The 17,311-nt window shown below is 45.5% G+C and overlaps 9 protein-coding genes across 9 annotated transcripts; 4 read left to right on the forward strand and 5 right to left on the reverse strand.

Annotated features, from left to right (window-relative positions):
* Positions 1-200: 200 nt before the first annotated feature.
* On the forward strand, positions 201-1,548 carry N7478_011134 (methionine adenosyltransferase; the record flags this gene model as incomplete). The annotated part of the gene is made up of 4 exons (XM_056927348.1): positions 201-634; positions 703-985; positions 1,038-1,175; positions 1,228-1,548. The coding sequence occupies 4 exons, from the start codon at positions 201-203 to the stop codon at positions 1,546-1,548; spliced, it is 1,176 nt and encodes a 391-aa protein (XP_056774396.1).
* A 2,734-nt stretch (positions 1,549-4,282) lies between these two features.
* Positions 4,283-5,320, forward strand: N7478_011135 (uncharacterized protein; the record flags this gene model as incomplete). The annotated part of the gene is made up of 1 exon (XM_056927349.1): positions 4,283-5,320. One exon carries the CDS (start codon positions 4,283-4,285, stop codon positions 5,318-5,320), a length of 1,038 nt encoding a protein of 345 aa, XP_056774397.1.
* A 928-nt stretch (positions 5,321-6,248) lies between these two features.
* N7478_011136 (uncharacterized protein) lies at positions 6,249-7,425 on the reverse strand (the record flags this gene model as incomplete). Its single annotated transcript, XM_056927350.1, has 3 exons — positions 6,249-6,869; positions 6,932-7,304; positions 7,376-7,425. 3 exons carry the CDS (start codon positions 7,423-7,425, stop codon positions 6,249-6,251), a joined length of 1,044 nt encoding a protein of 347 aa, XP_056774398.1.
* A 1,496-nt stretch (positions 7,426-8,921) lies between these two features.
* On the reverse strand, positions 8,922-10,048 carry N7478_011137 (uncharacterized protein; the record flags this gene model as incomplete). The annotated part of the gene is made up of 3 exons (XM_056927351.1): positions 8,922-9,408; positions 9,462-9,822; positions 10,006-10,048. 3 exons carry the CDS (start codon positions 10,046-10,048, stop codon positions 8,922-8,924), a joined length of 891 nt encoding a protein of 296 aa, XP_056774399.1.
* A 749-nt stretch (positions 10,049-10,797) lies between these two features.
* On the reverse strand, positions 10,798-11,132 carry N7478_011138 (uncharacterized protein; the record flags this gene model as incomplete). The annotated part of the gene is made up of 2 exons (XM_056927352.1): positions 10,798-10,845; positions 10,971-11,132. The coding sequence occupies 2 exons, from the start codon at positions 11,130-11,132 to the stop codon at positions 10,798-10,800; spliced, it is 210 nt and encodes a 69-aa protein (XP_056774400.1).
* Positions 11,133-11,242: 110 nt separating this feature from the next.
* On the forward strand, positions 11,243-11,731 carry N7478_011139 (uncharacterized protein; the record flags this gene model as incomplete). The annotated part of the gene is made up of 1 exon (XM_056927353.1): positions 11,243-11,731. One exon carries the CDS (start codon positions 11,243-11,245, stop codon positions 11,729-11,731), a length of 489 nt encoding a protein of 162 aa, XP_056774401.1.
* Positions 11,732-12,029: 298 nt separating this feature from the next.
* Positions 12,030-12,994, reverse strand: N7478_011140 (class I SAM-dependent methyltransferase; the record flags this gene model as incomplete). The annotated part of the gene is made up of 3 exons (XM_056927354.1): positions 12,030-12,531; positions 12,610-12,896; positions 12,950-12,994. 3 exons carry the CDS (start codon positions 12,992-12,994, stop codon positions 12,030-12,032), a joined length of 834 nt encoding a protein of 277 aa, XP_056774402.1.
* An 874-nt stretch (positions 12,995-13,868) lies between these two features.
* On the forward strand, positions 13,869-15,130 carry N7478_011141 (uncharacterized protein; the record flags this gene model as incomplete). The annotated part of the gene is made up of 2 exons (XM_056927355.1): positions 13,869-14,649; positions 14,817-15,130. 2 exons carry the CDS (start codon positions 13,869-13,871, stop codon positions 15,128-15,130), a joined length of 1,095 nt encoding a protein of 364 aa, XP_056774403.1.
* Positions 15,131-15,271: 141 nt separating this feature from the next.
* Positions 15,272-17,140, reverse strand: N7478_011142 (uncharacterized protein; the record flags this gene model as incomplete). The annotated part of the gene is made up of 5 exons (XM_056927356.1): positions 15,272-15,506; positions 15,560-15,780; positions 15,865-16,126; positions 16,189-16,848; positions 16,899-17,140. 5 exons carry the CDS (start codon positions 17,138-17,140, stop codon positions 15,272-15,274), a joined length of 1,620 nt encoding a protein of 539 aa, XP_056774404.1.
* Between the last annotated feature and the right edge of the window lie 171 nt (positions 17,141-17,311).

Below are 17,311 nucleotides of genomic sequence, written 5' to 3' on the forward strand. Positions count from 1 at the left end.
GTGTATTGCGAACTCAAAAGCGGAAACTGGGGCTTAATGTGTATTTCAATTGCTCTTTACGGTACAAAAAGACAAACTTGAAAGCTCAAAATGCTTCAATATATAAGGTGCACTTAGTCGCCCTTTGACGGCACTATTTTGGAAAGCCCTCTTCTCTCACCTTCATTCCCTCTAACCTCATAACTAAATATCTTATCACAATGTTACTCACCACTGAGAGCACTACACCTACCTTCCTCTTCACTTCCGAGTCTGTCGGCGAAGGCCACCCGGATAAAGTCTGTGATCAAATCGCGGACGCCATTCTCGATGCCTGTTTGAAACAAGATCCTCTCTCCAAGGTCGCTATCGAAACTGCCGCTCGACCTGGTCTCGTCATTGTGTTCGGCGTCTTGGACACTCAAGCCCAAATCGACATTGAAGCTATCGTTCGCGTGGTCCTTCAGGATATTGGATACGACTGCCCAGACCAGGAACTCGACTACAAGACTTGCAAGGTAATGGACTATGTCGAGCGACGAACTGCTCCTGGCACTGCTGCGCCATCTCTTTTTCCAAGTCCGACTGAGACAGACGTCGCAGGCGACCAAGGAATTATTTTTGGCTATGCCTCAAACGAGACACCGCAAGGACTGTATGTTTCAAGATAGCCAGATCTTTCCTTTGAGCCTCTTGTAAAATAAAACACGCTAAATATCTCAGGCCTTTGACGATTGACCTGTCTCATCGTATTTCACGACAAATGAAAATCGCACGTTTGAACAAGACTCTGCCTTGGTTGCGACCAGACACTAAGACCCAAGTCACGGTTGAGTACATCAGACAAAACAATGGAGAGACGGTTCCATTGCGGGTGCACACAATTGTTCTCACAGCACAGCACACACCAGATGTGACAGTCGAAAAGCTGCGGCAGGAAATTTTTGATCAGGTCATTTGCAAGGCCGTCCCCGCAAAGTATCTGGACGATGATACCGCCTACTATGTACAGTATCCCAGAAAGAAGAGATTGCGCTCATATGCTGACCGATTAAAAGATTCAACCGACGGGAGACGTCGGAGTGACTCCATCGGGCAAGTTCGCCGGCGTCACCGGTCGAAAGATCGTTGTCGACACATACGGGGGATGGGGAGCTCACGGCGGCGGTGCCTTTTCTGGAAAAGACTATCGTCAGGTGAGACTGCAACAATTTTTCTTCGGCATGATCAAATGCTAACCATGAAAAGGTGGACCGCTCTGCTGCATACATGGCACGGTGGATTGCCAAGTCCATTACTCATGCCAGTCTCGCACAGCGTTGCATGGTCCAACTATCTTATTCAATCGGCATTGCTGAGCCACTGAGTATCTTTATCGATACTTATGGGACAGGCAAAATGACTGATGCGCAGTTGGAAAAGGTTGTGTATGAAAACTTCGATATGCGACCTGCTGCTATCGCAAAAACATTGGGCTTGATGAGCCCAATTTACTATCAGACATCAAAGAACGGGCACTTCACCAACTCTCAATTCCCGTGGGAAAAGCCCAAGGACTTGAGCCTATAGGGTCAGTTAAATATTTCTTTCTGAAAAACTTTCCTCTTAGGCTCTATGACCTTTAGATAGATTGTTCGAGCTAATTGAAAATGGTTAGTTTTCGGGGTTTTTTTTCTATGGGGTGCGGCCCGACCGGACAGAGAAAGTGGGGACATCGAAGCCAAGTGGACGAGGCTGAAAGAGGCTGTGCTCTATCCCCGCAGTAGGCAGTAAGCACGCAAGCCTGTCCAAGGGCGATTTCGTCGGATCTCTTGGGAAGGCGGAATATTGGCCCTGAAATCGGTATTATATATGATAACTTATACCTTCCTATTAGTTAATAGTGGACAACATCAAGTCTGCGCCACAAAGCTGAGCCTCTACTTCCTCTCACTTCCCCAACTTCAGTTGCTCCGTATTAGTTAGCGTATTTTTGGTGAAATTACCGGACGACGAAGCTCGGTGAGTGCTGGAACCATGTATATTAAGGACTTCGAATACAAAAACACTAATAGAGCGGCGATTCTTCTCATTCTTCAAAGCGGTTCATAGCATTCAGACGCTGGGCTCTTGGACATAATCAACCAAGTTCAGCTTTCACATTCGTGTCGAGGTCCTCCAACGACTCAAATTCGCCGAGTTTGTTACTCTAAACCTTCAATTAGTTACTAGGTTTTCTTTTTTGTATTTTTGTTCTGTATTGTATGCTGAGGTGGCCGGATAGATGTAGTATAGCTATATGGAGGAGGTCAGCCGGCGGGATGTTTGTGTGATAATGTGCCTACGATCTACTAGAATGGAGAAATGTGCGAAGAACAACGAATAACAACGTTGAGGAAAAGGGAAGAAGAGAGAGAGAGCTATGCTAGGTGCCACTCTCCAGGCCAATCATCTGATTGGTCTGCATCCGAGAGTGGGTCGAACCAAGCAAACATGCCCGCCGGCCGACCTCCCCCATGTAGCTATACTACAGCTGTTAGTAAACCACGGTTCTCATAGAACGGATCGATCAGTCTGGAGCTACATTGTTCTTGAAACTAGTAATCGTCATCGGTAGATTTATTTATGCTAGAACTCGTATGGCTGACCATACAGCTCTGCGTCAGCCGATGAGCGTGGGTGAATAGTAGGACCTCGTGTACATAAATCAACTAGTACCCGCCAGGCGTCCGTCTTCAACATTGATCAAGTTTCTGCGCAAACCTCAACTTGAAGTTGAAGCCCCAGTTTCAATCCCACAACTTGAGCATTATCAATTATACATCTCCAGGTAAGCATATCGAAAATTGAGAAGCTTTTGTTCCTATACAAACGTTTCCAATTCTAGTCTGCCAACCGTGAATATGAGGCTATCATCCTGCGCCCTCTTTCTCATCACTTTAGGCACCGCTTCCAGTTGGAAACTTCAAGCAGGATCACAAACGTGGTCAGGTACGAAACCACAGGGATGTAAAACTGTCCTAATTCCGCGAGGCGCAAATATTGCCTGGCATGGAACCCAGGGAGCCAGCACTGTCCAATTCTTTAATACGCAGGGTGGTTGTAGCAAAGTGTATCGCACTGTTCAAGGTGTGGGCGATATTAATGCTTCAAACAACATCTATGGTTTTGTGGTCAAGGCATGATTGCTTGCAGGATAGTATTGAGATGGATTAGTTTGTCATTTTGATTCTTGTGAACCACATCGTTGGGCTCTGTCTGCGTCTTTTGATATGAAATTCATGCTGCCTGGCACAGTGTTCTACATTTACAGAAAAGGTCGAGAAGAATGGTAGGAGTAGTCATTTCGCTGAGACAGAGTTGCTAATCAAACTACTACATTCGGTTTCATTTCCAAGAATCCAAGGCTAAACAGCCGTAGAGGTGCTACTATATTGATTTTTTAATCGTTCATCCCTCGAATCAATCAGACGAAAAATGGAGTAATTGTGGGTGGTAAGTATGCGAGTGCTTTCGCATTTGCGAACACTTTGGGCTCGAGGGGACAAAATGAATTGAGGGGCGACTGTGGTTTATTACAGCCAGAAGGACATTTGAAGCTTTCATTGATGTAGTCAATGTTATTAGATCTCGGAATTAAGTAAAATAATAGGCGCAGCTCAAGTCCGAGTGGCTATGGAATGCTGGAACCTTGGAAGTGATTTCGGGTGGCAATGTCAGCGGATTCCCGATTACTTGGACTAGATCAGTCGATAATTTATTACTTCCGGACCACCCGAGACCCTCCTGCAAAAATTTATAGAGAAACTTGGATGGCTCATCATTGATTCCCCCGTTCTAAAGATCGCGCGACGAAACATGCAGACTGAGTAGGCTCCCAGGGCATACATAGCGGCAAGCCGCGCACGCCCGAGTCGTGGGCGCTAGGTGATCACAACCTTAGACATGACTGTTGTATGTTTTTTGAATTTTTTTTTGCTTTTCCTTTTTGTTTTCTGTAGAGGGTCTTCTCCGCAAGTGTGATACTGTGAACTTGAAAAGGCACGTATGACAAAGCGTTGATTGCTGTGGCGGGGGAAAAGACTGCCGAGGACTGCCCCTGCTTGGCATGCATAAAGGGGGCCACGCTATTCCCCATCTAGCCAAGCAACTACTGTTTCAGACCAAGATGAAGCCTGCCAAACTGGAAAATAAGTGGGAACACAACAAAATTTAGCCCATTTGAATAAGTGCTACATTGGGGCCTCACACCCCTGCTAATTTATCGTGAGCTCCACCGATCACGGGGGGAAATCTCCATTTTCTCTTCTGCTTCACCCTCCCCATGTATCTCGTGCGCCTCGCGACGGGAGTGGCCGCTGCCACGATGGTAGTCACGGCTGTGGCTGATTCGCAGAGCACCACGAGCACGACGGCATTGACCTTCGTTTATAATAATCCGTCTCAACATATGCTTGGCGCAAGCATTGTGACGGCCAATTCTTCAGAAACAATCGCATATGTGAACTGCAAGTCAAATTATACATCGGAATGCAGTTCCCAGGGCTGGGCCTTGCCACTCACTGTAGAATTCGGTGGATCTACGCGAGACGTGACCTCGGATATTACCAGCTACTATGGCAAGACGCTTTTTCTCATTTATGGCTCTGAACTGTGCACTTTCCACAGTAGCTCGTCATCACTGCATTGCACCAGAAGCTACAACTCTTTAGTTACCACTGGCGCTTTATCCACTAGCACCTCGTCTAGCGGAGCGTACTGGTACGCGGGCTTCACATTTGCTACTATCGACGTCACCGCAGGACTAGAAAATATTGCCCATGCGGCTACTACCACCTCGGATGCATCACCCGCCAGCACTGCGACAACAACATCCGCACCGAAAACAACTACTGCGACTGCCACAGATGGCTCAGCCTCCTCATCCTCATCCTCTTCTTCCTCCTTCAAAGCCTGGATTGCAGGTGCAGTCATCGGCGCAGTAGTGGGGATATCCTTCATTATAGCACTGGCATATTGGCAACTTCGTCGCAAGCGGAAAGGCGCTGCAGATGCACAAGGCCTTGATACCGCTCGGGGTAGAAATGGAGTTGTGAGCGAACTCTTTCAAGAACATGCCCGAGAAATGGACGGCTCTGGGGGATTGACAGAGTTGCATGGTGATATAAAACCTACAGAGCATGCCCAAGAAATGGACGGTCGTGGGAGAGCTACAGAGTTGCATGGTGACTTTGAACCTACGGAGCTTACCCCAGATACTGCCAGGGTGGAGTTTCCCGTGGACCAGCCCGTCGACCATACAAAGCTTGATGAGAAGGACGAAAACATAGTGGAACAAAGCACAATATCCGAGCTGCCATAAGTGATATACAAATATTGCCCACTGGCAAGAGTCACACCTGAGCGGGCGACTAGTCCTGCTTTATTAGAGACCTTTTGGTCTTCCGGATACTAACGTCGCTATTCTTGGCTTATATGCATTATGGTACGGTATATTTTCTGAAGTAAAATGACCCGTGTTTCAAATTCAGTATTCCAAAGGATCGAGGATTAGGAAAGGATCAGTATAACGCAGATAATAGATTGGACTCAAGCGAGTTATGGCATCAAATAAAGACGACCAACGACGAGAATCAGAGGACCCTCGAAAAAGCGAATTCACGCTCGATTGTAGTCCCGACTCATTACACGACGCCTCCCCTTCAATTACTACCAGCCCCTAGTCTGCTAAGAATGCCAAGGGCATTCTTTTGGAACAGATCCTAGCTTGAAAAAAGCGAAGGAGTAGTAAACCTTTGGGTATTTGGCTATACGCACTATACAATTGAATTCAAAGAAGAGAACATCGGGCTCGTGAGTAGCTGGGGTATAAAAGGGGGATCGAAATCAGTTTCACAACTTGCACACGGAGGTTCTTTCTTGAACCCTTTTTCGAAACGCACTATTCCTAATATAGTTACTCTATGCCTGATCACATTTCTTGGCAGTATTCATTACATTTTCAAAATACAGAGCTTCTGTATGGGGCTCGTATGCTGCCGAATACGAGGATAGCAACAAGATATCGAGGATACCTTCTACGGGAAATTCCGCATACTGGACATGGCAGCTATGCTGACAAGTAATTAAAATTTCGATTGATAAACAAGAGCAAGGACCTACTCTGTCATTGTCGGCAGAAAGATTGAGGATAATTGTTGTCCGCTAACTCACATGAAAAAGACTGTGTAGGCACTTCGTTAATGCAAGCAGTTCAAAAGGCGATTTTCATGAAGCTATATGCGCTGTAATCATGTTTTTGCCTGCGTCTTCGGATTTCTTTCCTGCTGGTTGCGCTGTGCTCGTTCAGCTTTCTTCCGGTCGGCCTCATCTCGTTCCTGCTGGCTGCGCTGTGCTCGCTCAGCTTTCTTCCGGTCGGCCTCATCTCGTTCCTGCTGGCTGCGCTGTGCTCGCTCAGCTTTCTTCCGGTCGGCCTCATCTCGTTCCTGCTGGCTGCGCTGTGCTCGCTCAGCTTTCTTCCGGTCGGCCTCATCTCGTTCTCGCTGGCTGCGCTGTGCTCGCTCAGCTTTCTTTCGGTCGGCCTCGTCTCGTTCTCGCTGGCTGCGCTCTGCTCGCTCGGCTTTCCTCTGTTGAGACCCCTCGTTTTGTTCACATAGCTCTTTGCGGCGAGCTACTTTCTGTGTATACGAAATCTCCATCTCCTCGGCCATTCTTGCAATGTTCGCTAATTTCCTTTCCATTGCGGAATTCTGAAGCTTGCGCATATGTTGAATATTTGCTGCTTTTACTTCCAAATTTGCATTACTTCGTATACCGTGATCGGTCTGTTGCTGGAGACTTGGTCGATAAAGCGTTGTTTGTGGTACACCAGGGGTTCGAACATCCCAGAATGTCTCGAGAGATTGGTTCACCTTCCAAGGGAATGAAAATCAACAGAACTATAAATGCAAGGTGAGAGGACAATCAAGCATACTAATTCACCAAAAGACTCTTGAAACTCTTTTCCACCGAGGCGTTTAAGCATCTCTAATACATGTTGCGCACTCTTCGCATATTGAGCGATAGTAGCCGCGTTGACTGGAACTCGATGCACAGCGAAGTGCCGGATTTGACGAACTTTATGCAAATCGGAGCAAAAGGCTTCACGTTCATATTCTGATATGCCGCGAGATTGGAAGTACTCCTTATGGTGGAAACAAAAGTATTCGGTGACCTTTTCCGAAAGCCGACTCAGTTCGGCTGCCTCGGGACAGGACCAGTGACATTTGTCTGCCAAGGCTGGAGCTACAGAGCGAAAAACGTGAAATAAGAAAAATTCTAGTTGCTGCTGCCACCGACATAGGAGGCTGTGTCTTTTTTGAAAGCTATATGCTATTGGTCAGCACGAGATATTTTGCACGGAGTCTGAAATCCTTACCTTTCGTCTGAACAACTTGCTTCTTTCGAATCTAGTCCAAGGTGGCTCATATTGGTACTTAGGAAGCTTTAGCAAAAGTTAGGCCTTTGATAGATTCAAGGAAATGAAGAACGGGCGATATTACGTGTAGCCCAATTTATGCTGGAGACATTAGCCGCCACTCAACCGATATGACGTTAAGACTTCGACTGAAATAAAGAAATCCCCAATGAGATACGTCAATACATTAATACTTCTCATTTCAGGCCTATGGAGGACGCTGGTTCACTCTTTGACCAATTCCACCGAACTTATCATGGAACGATCATGTTAGGTCCGATTCCCATTGCCGGTGACCAGGGTATCACACAACTTAATCAACCAAGGGAAGGTTAAAGGGTGGTTAGGGTGATATTCAAATTTATATCGCTGCCAATGTATTGAGACACGTAGGATTGACGTCGTGAGGTTATGAGGTTGTCTTATTAATGCGCGTATTACAAGCGAATTAGTGAAATTCCAGCACGAGAGAATTAGTTTCAATACGATACTATACTTGAAACAAAGCTGATATGGGAAATCTATCTGCTTACTTCGAGCACGCGAGGCCGATAGCTGTAGGGCTTGCGCAGACGAGAGCATATAACCATAACAAGAAGAACCGCAGCTACGAACGAAGAGACTGAATGCAGTGTACTTTGCAATACATACTTCCTGCAAGAAACTTACGCTGGATTGCCGCTGGACGTAAATTGAATATGCTGTTGGATAATCCCATTCCACTAACGCCTAACTACTTAGTAACTTTGGATCGTTACTGGATTTAATCAAAATATGCTCCTAGATACTATCATCAAGTGTCTCCTACGTTGTCACATTTCTTTGAGATTCTTACGAGATAAAAGTGAGAACATATTTGAGATTAGGTTATAACTGTACGATTGCACTTCATTGGTGCATAGAATGAATATTTATCTCAAAGGGATTTTGTCTGCTTTGTTATTGAAAGGGCAGGAGAGTGAGTCGATCAAGTTTTATTCGTGGACGCTAACAGCCCCAGACACGCTGCCGCATGCTCTTGCATTTTTCTAAAATTTATTGAATTACTACCTCTTCACATATCCATGGATTCTCGATATAAGAAGATCGAGCCGTTTTGTATATTGATCATGATGCGTTCCAGTGGCTTTCTGTCCAACTCTTGATACTATCAATACTAAAAATTGAACCTTTTACAAATAATTCGGAGTCCAAGATAGAAAAGTGTTCTCTCAATTTAAAGTAAGAATAACTTAGCTAGAGCAAAGAAAAGGTCTGAGAAAAAAAGAGAAAAAAAAGTCTAAGCAAAAGGCAAAGAAAATAAGTAAAGTAAAGAAAAAGAGACACGAAAGTAGGTACCAGAGAACCACAATTCTGTCCCAAATGGTTCTGAGGGGAAAATTTCAAAAACACGCTCAGAGATTCTCTGCCCATCGCAGCACCAGGGGCGCCAATACTGACATCTCTAGCAGCCGCAATGGCGTACCTAGTAGTAAGTTAGAAAAGAGTAAAATCGCTACTTGTCAAATTAGGCATGGCCAATGTCGAACCGGAGGTGCCAGGTATCGTCGTCGTTGATATAGAGGACGTGAATGGCAGCGATAAAACGCTTCCGAACCGGGAAAGCATCAATGACAGTATAGCCGACGAGACGACCGATCCGGGTACCCATAACCGCCAAAAACTCATGCGACCTTCGATCGCGTATAATACGTGGACCACGACCAAGCGTCTCCAAAAACCCACATGTGTTCCGATTGTCGATATCGCTAACGCAAATGTAACGTAGGGTATTGGTACTGGTCTGGTCTCGTTCATAAAGCACAGCGAGCGAAGAGCTAACATGGGGCTGTTTAGAACCTTGGGCTCGGAAAAGATCGTCGATTACTCTAATTCCTGGTGCTGTACGGACATCAATGTGACCGCGAGCACCGAATTCAAGATTCCATTCTCTCATTGACAAGTTCTTTAGCCCCCCCCCCCCCCCCCCCCCGGGAAGATTATATTCAAGTAACCTAGTGCTACAGTATTAGTATGGGTGTCAGGATCGGATATAAATGTAGCGAACGACTGGAGTTCTTTCCATGTTAGTGAGCTACCCTCTGTTCGTCCCTCTAAAAGGGTGACCATGCGTCTACCTTGAGCTATAAGTCGAACGACGGTCTGGGGTGGGTCTCGAGTAACTGCTTGCGAGTAAGTTTCTGGGGCTGGGACTACTGTAACGACTGAGTCGTCGCTCCCATCGTCGGACACCGTCTCGTAAAGCGGTTGCTGCAGATCAAATGTGCGCACGAGAGGACGAACAACCTCAGAAGTATTCACAGAACCACCAGTGCCCGGATGACTGTCGCTATGCTTGAGAGCCTCAAGTCCCCGTTGATAAAGAACTGAAACGAAATAACCAGCGGTTATGACAAACACAACCGGAACTGAAAGCCAAGAGTAAGACGTCAAGATGTTTTCCCAATCTACAGAGATTAATAAGAAGCAGGGCCGAACCAAGGAACTGGAAGGAATCATAACAATCAGGAACAGAGCACCCCAAATAGAAAACACAATCCTAATGAAGAGAGCCACTATGAATACTAGAAGCTGCACAAGAGCCAAAATACCGGACAGAGCCACGCCCTGACCGAAGTCGTCGAAGCCAGGCATGGTAAGAGTTTAGTAGTAATGCGATTTCAGATAGAGCAAGAAGCGTAGAGAAATGGAAATCGTTCTAGGGAGGCGCAAGTAGCTCTCTTAAATAATATTCTACCTTCGTACGCTGCGAGTATCTCTTTCATCGATACTCTTAGCTCAAACATTGTATCGTATATTAGCTCTTTGTTTGACGACAATTGGTGCAAGTATTTAGTCAGGGATTTTTTTCAACAAAAGCGCTTTTGCAGCGGAGAGACTCGATGTATACAAAGAGGTTTTCTTTATCCTCGAACCAAAACTCGCTATCATAAAGAAATGTTAGGCGGGCATGACGTAGAAGGCCTCATGGACTAGTTCAGTGATTCTTGAGTCAAGGAGTTTGAGATTCTTTCATACCATTCTTGGACAAAGTGAAGATGTTACACATTTCTAACGAAAGTTAAACAAAGCTTGATACACGCTGACTACCTGGAGATTTAGTTATTTCGAGATTTACTACAATAAATCTAAGGTTTGGCGTTTTTTGTGAACTTGAAGAAGTAACCATTCGGCGGCTTATCACAACTCTTACGAATAAAATCTCCAAAGCGCAAATCTCTTTAGGTGGGCAGTAGTGGCTGAAAGCTACTAGGAAAATTGAATGTCTTGACACCAAAGAGACTACCTTTGCTCAAACCGGGCTGCTGTCCGTGAAGGAACTTTCAACCTTTCTGAAATCTTTCTCAGGGCCTGCCGAATAAGTCTGTCTCTTTATTCATTTTCTATTTCTCTCCTTTCGTGTTTTCAAACTTGGCAACATCACTTCGAGTCTATAATTAGCCATAAGGGATATGCAGAATTTCCGGCTTACTCCGTCGTCAGACTTACAATATTGGACGATTTGCAATTTGAAACGTGTCAATGTACGGAAACATCTTCTGATACTATTTCTCACAGCATGCGCGTGAGCGACCTGCTTGTCAATACGACTTCGGGCGTGGAGTGGATTACCATTTCGGTCTTCATGCATCGATTTGGGGCTGCCTGATATGGGGGCTGCTTGGCAAAGCACCCCGCTCCAAATCTCCATTTTGTTGGCGGAGTGAACAGTAACCATTTTGTACTTCAATATTCGAATTACTCGTATAGCTCTCCAGACCAACATTTTCTTTGCGCTTAGCCAAAGCCAAAAGTCATCACATATCCTCCAAATCCTTGTCATCGAAGATGAGCGACCCTAGGAGGGCGAATGAAAAAGCACTCGAAGCGATCAAAGTTGAACTCGACAAGCTGCATCTTCCAGCATGGCAAAGAAATCTCCTCAAGGATCTAATTGGAAAAATACCCAACAACAAAAACCTTTACGACCTTCAAAATCAGAGATGGGGCCCTGTTGTCCAGGTGGTAACCACCGTCTCGTTTGACGCTCGACCCACACGAAACGAAGTTGAGGTTAAGCTTGATGTTGACATTCCGCCGCCTAATTCAACACAAAAACCACATATCGGATTCGAAGTGAAGTTGAATGGGAAGCTATGGGGGAATGGGCATATTTGGGTTGATGAAAATGTCCTGCATGCGGGACGTCCTAAGTTAAAAAGCCCGGTGCAGTTGCAAGAGTATGGCTGTATGACCGACGAAATCATCAATCTCGAGCAGAATCTTCCATCGGGTGTTCAACTTGATGTTAAATTCTATAGATTTAGGGGGGCTTAGTTTCACATTGCACAAAAGCACATAAGCCAAGGGTCCCTTGGAAGGGATTTGCCTTTTATCTCATTTCATGGCTTAGCTTTTTGATCCAGTGTATTCTATTGAAATATTTGAGATTTAAGACGAAAGAAGTCACTCATGACCATTTTAATTGCCCTATGTAGTGAAGGTACAATCATCCTCCTAGTACTAACGACATGTGTCCTTCCATCTGAATCCTACTTGAAAGTCTACATGTTACATCAAGTTTAATCTGAATATAATATGGCAAGGATAGTCAAGTCATCCTAATAGTCGAAACTCAGGCTTTGAAAGCAATGCATCTCAAACTAGAGTATGTGATCCACTGAGTCCCATCCTCCCTCGTGGTACCATACCGCAACATCCGGCACATCTGCTCAATGGCACTATTCTTCTTCTCCTCACTATCCAGAAGATCTAGCATCTGTGCACCGATCAGTCTGAAAAATCCCTCTAGTCCGCCACCGGGCCCGTCAGTCATTTGCAAATGCTTTGGTTTGAGTTCAATTCTTTGTACTTTGAATCCAACCTTCTCAAGAAGTCCTTTCATGTATATCTCTGACGGCAGGAACCAGGGACACTTCTCCTCCAACGTCTCAATTGGAATTCCATGGTTCACTAGTGAAAACATAAAGGATGTCACCATTTCAGGAGCATTTCCGAATCCACACATTTCGAAGAAGAATGTACCACCTGGCTTCAGGGACTGGAAAATAGCTTGGAGTGTACATGTGCGTGTGGTAGGATCTTTCAGGATCCAGTGGAAGGCAGCGTTTGAAACACTATGTAGTGAACATTTGGTTAGTAATATGGGCGCATCTCCGAGAAGGACCAGCGAATGACAGATTTGAAACACTCACACTTTATCCCAGTTGCCGTTCAGTAGGTCGCTCTCCTCATCCAGTTTCCTGCAGTCTACAACGCGGAAGTCTGTCCTTGCATCCCCGTAATCCAGCGTCTTTGCAGTATCAATCATTGCCGGCGATGAGTCGACACCGAGCACAAAGTCCACCGCGCCTGAGAAGCGAGTTGTGAATTTTCCATCGCCGCATCCAATGTCTAATACTCGGTCGGTCGGTTGAAAAGATATTGTGTCCACGAGTGTGTCTGCGAAATGGGGAACAAAAGCCGCTGCAGCCTCATACGTCTGATACTTTTGTCAGTACAGGAATCGAACCGGAGAGAGTATGTCACGCAAACCTCGGTTGACCAATAATCTTTTTGGATTGCTTCAACTTGCGACATGGCGGTGAATATTTGGTTCGAAGTGATCTTGATCCAAAAAGCAGGGCCGTGAGAGGGTATTTGAAAAAGAAAATACAGTGATTTAGATGAATGTCCGGAAATTCGCAAATAAAAGCCGAATATTCAATCAGATGCCGGCGAGCCCCGGGGACAGCTCGTTATACAGAGACGCCATGTCGATCTTTGTAGTGTAAAAGCTGGAAGTTGGAAGATTGTCGTCACTTGCCAGCTGAAGCTTTACTGACCGCATCGTGAAAAATTTATGAGTGGATAATGATTTGGTGGGGTTCAGCCAGCCACGAGAACGCTTCAAATCCCAGTATCGCGGCGCAAATAGTCTAGTAGATACTCCTTACTGGGGACGATCGTTGCGATCCCAGCAACGTCAAGGAACTCGAGTTGCTTGCCGTGGTCTCAATTATAAGCAACCCCTTCTCCCTTGGCTCTTTGAGTGTTCTGCAGTGTTTGTTCTTATAGCATAATCTTTAATCGTGATTTTTATCGGGCGCAAATATGTGTCGTGTCACTGCGGATTGCTTTTTTTTGACTATTGGCAGGAGATAACCGGATGATTGCCGTGATTGGAGCAACGATGTCGATTAGTGAAGAACTCCGCCGATCACAAGCTCCACAGTTCTTTAGCCACAGTTCTTTAGCGTAAGCCACGGCGTCATGAATCTGTACTTTGGTGTGTGGCATAGATTTATTTGTAGTAGTCACGGTGAGGCCGGCTTTGATATAAAAGCCAACAATATACTACTTTGCTAACTAGAATTTTGTAATGATATTGTTCCGCCAATTCAAGTTTCTGTTCACCCATACCTGATTCAAATGGGAGAAATAAAACCTTTGAATTGAACACGTACACAAAGAAATGACCGTGGAAGTGGAGCTAAGAGGACCTTCCTCAATACAGCTCTCCGCTTTGGCATCAAGCATAAATGCAGCGGTCTCTGTCTATTCACAAACCACCGACCCATATGAGAAAGAGGCAGCGCTTCGAAACATAGAGCTTGCATCAAAACAGCTCTCACAATGCTCAGTAGAACCAAGAAGATACCTCATGGGATTTCACTTTCAGCCCCACCAAGTTCTTTGCGTGCGGCTAGCCATTGAGATGCGTATATTTGACAAGCTTCCAACTTCAAGTCCTTTCACGGTAGATAGCTTGGTCAAGTCAACCGGAACAGACTCTGAATTTACCGGTCGAGTCATACGTGGCCTTGCAGCCGTCGGCATTTTGGAAGAATTGCACGAAGGTACTTTCAAGCAAACGCCAGTCTCCAGAGAATGGGCGAATAAAAACATGCAATCCTACACCAAGCACGCGTGGGATAATATTTTCATGTGCATGTCGAAGTATATGGAGTTCTTTAAAGAAAGAGGCTTCGTTAGTCCTTCAGATCCGATGAACTCGCCCTATGCTTTTGCGAAAGGTGTTGAAGATATCGATTTCTTCAATATATTATCACAGGACCCCAAATCTGTGAAAGTATTTAATGAGGCCATGACGAGCATCAAGGATCCTTTAGGAAGCATGTATGACTTTGGGAGCCTCCAGGCTAGGGATGGCGATGTTGCTCTTGTCGATATAGGTGGAGGGAAAGGACAAGTATCCAAAGCATACTGTTCACCTATCCGGAACTTAAAGGAAAGTTCGTTCTTCAGGATCTACCTGAGGTTATTTTAGCAGGAGACAGAGTGTGTCCGCCAGACGTGATAGCACAGCCATACAACTTCTTAAAGCAGGTACAGCCTGTCAAAGGTTAGTCTCCCTCTTCTTATGCACCTTGATATCACCAACTTATACCATGATACTCAGGTGCTACCGCATACCTTCTTAAGTCCATACTTCACAATTGGCCCGATGCAGAGTGTCGAACTATTCTACGGAACTTGGCACCGGCAATGAGAGGCTACAGCTCGAAGCTACTCATCGTGGAGCTGGTCTTGTCTGACTCTAACCCAGACACTACAAAGGTATTGTATGATATTAACATGCTTTTCTGCGCGGGAAAGGAGCGCAGCGTAAAGCAATGGCATACCTTGTTGGAAGGAACTGGATTTCGAATTCAGAGAATTTTCGGAATAGACAATCCGGTGAGGAGTGTGATGGAGGTTTTATTGGACGAGTAGATTAATCCGGTTCCTGGTCATAATCTACATGTACATAGTCAATAACTTAGAACAATCTCTCAAATAATGGACTAATGTCTTGTATAAGTTCAATTGTGTTCATTTGAGACTTTGTGTACCCACTTCCCACCCAAGCCCGCATCAGTATACATAGATGAAATCCTCATTCTTGAGATCAGTTATATCCCGCAGCCCGTTATCATTCTCTACAGACGTCTGTTGATCCACCGGTGCCTCCTCTAGCTCAACAGCCTTAGCACCCTCCGCATTCTTTGTAGAGATCATTGACTCATCCACAACCACAGCAGACTTCCCAAGCTCTTCTCGGTGCTTAGCATGTTGTCGGTTGAGATACATGAGATAAAATGGAACCAATCTAAAAATACAGTTAGGCTAGTGCTCAGAATAGCTATAGTAAGGGTGACTTACGCTGAAAGAATCCCCACAAGCACAAACATGACTAGATTGGCAATCAATCCAGGTCGATATAGTGGTGCATCATCTGTGGAGTAAAGGAGCGGCCCGATGACATTGCCCGCGCACATGCCGACAAATACCATGGCTGATGTACATTTCTTCTTGGTATCACCTCCTGTGTTCTGGGCTTGCCAGGCATATATTAAAGGGGTGATGGCAGCCATGCATGAAACCTAGTTTTCATTCTAGGTTAGTTCACCATGTATTGTGATGCTAGTTTTACATTTTGGTTGCTGTGATAAAGTTGTTTGACTTACGAGATAATACCCAAATAGGAGTGTGCCTTTGTTTTGGCGGGGCAGAGTGAGCATCATAATAGCACCAATAGATGGGAGAACTGCAACACCTGCAATAACAAGACCCTTCCTTTGGGTTTTTGTCGCAAGCCAGCCTGATCCTAGAATTGCAATGATTTGGATCACGCCAAAGGGGATGTTGAACAGAATGGTCTGAAAGCTGTTGTAGCCAAATGACTTGACAATTAGATTCCCGAAAGACGAGATACCACCGCTAGCGATTCTGTGGCCCATAAGTTAGACGTCTCATTGAAGGGATAAGTCAGAGATGAATATTCCACTCACGAGATAGAAATGATTAAAATAAACCAGCACCACGTCTTGATATCAAGCAAGGTCTCCCAAACATGGCTCCACTCCCATTCCCTTGATGCCAATCCCATTTGATTTGCCCTCAGTCGCTCGACAGCGATATACTTTTCACGATCAGAAAGACACTTAGCTTCCATGGGCGAGTCAGGCATAAAGATCCCAACCAAAAGCGAGAACGCTACCGTCAGCAATCCACAAAACATGAAGATAACCTGGTATTTGTAAAGATGAGTAGTCTGGATATGTCCAAGGCCATAGGTCATCAGACTGCCAACAATAAAAGTGACACCATTCATGGCATTCCAGTAGCTGGTACGCAGTGTTTGTTCACTACGTCGCCACCACATTTGAGTAGCGGCAATACAAGAGGGAGCGATCATGGCTTCAAAGGCGCCCAAACAGAATCGCAGGCCAAGCAGAGAAGGAAAATCTGTACATGCGGATGTAAGGGCCAGAGATGATCCCCAAAGGAAGACAGCTCCGAAGATCACCTTGCCAGTGGGGAGCTTGACGAGCAGGAAAGCTGCGAGAGGCTGCATGACTAGTTGTGCAAGGTAAAGAATCGAGCCGAGCCATGAGTATTGTTTACCCACGAGATGTGCGTCTTCTTCGATGCCGAAGATAGAAACATAACTGGCCTGTTAGCGTACAACTTGAAATTAATTTAGTCAGATCGATCATACCTTAAGCAACTTTTGTCGAGTTGCTGGAAGAAATAGGCCCCCAACAAGATGAGAAGTACACGTCTGTCAATCTTCCTGACGACAGCTTTCTCTTCCTCGTACGTGAACGGGATCTGTCCATTTCCATGTCCGACCAGGAGCTTAGCCCACTTTCCGGGCGGAGTATTCGCTTGGCTGGCTGCTTGGTGTGGCTCGATAGCAGGCCCAATGTCGTCACCCTCTTCATTTGGATTTGTGCCCATCGCTATGATTGCGTAGGCTTTATTTTTGACAGAACTGGGGAGAAGGAATAGGCTAGGTATCTTCGCACTGGGGTAGCCATCCAGCGTCTCTTAATCATATCCTCGGTATTCATTATTAACCTCCCATTGGAGGAATAAGTAATCTCTCAAGAGATGGAGTATCTGCTATCA

This window comes from Penicillium angulare (assembly GCF_028827245.1).
Source record: "Penicillium angulare strain IBT 27051 chromosome Unknown utg000008l_segment0_segment0, whole genome shotgun sequence".
Lineage (NCBI taxonomy): Eukaryota > Fungi > Ascomycota > Eurotiomycetes > Eurotiales > Aspergillaceae > Penicillium > Penicillium angulare.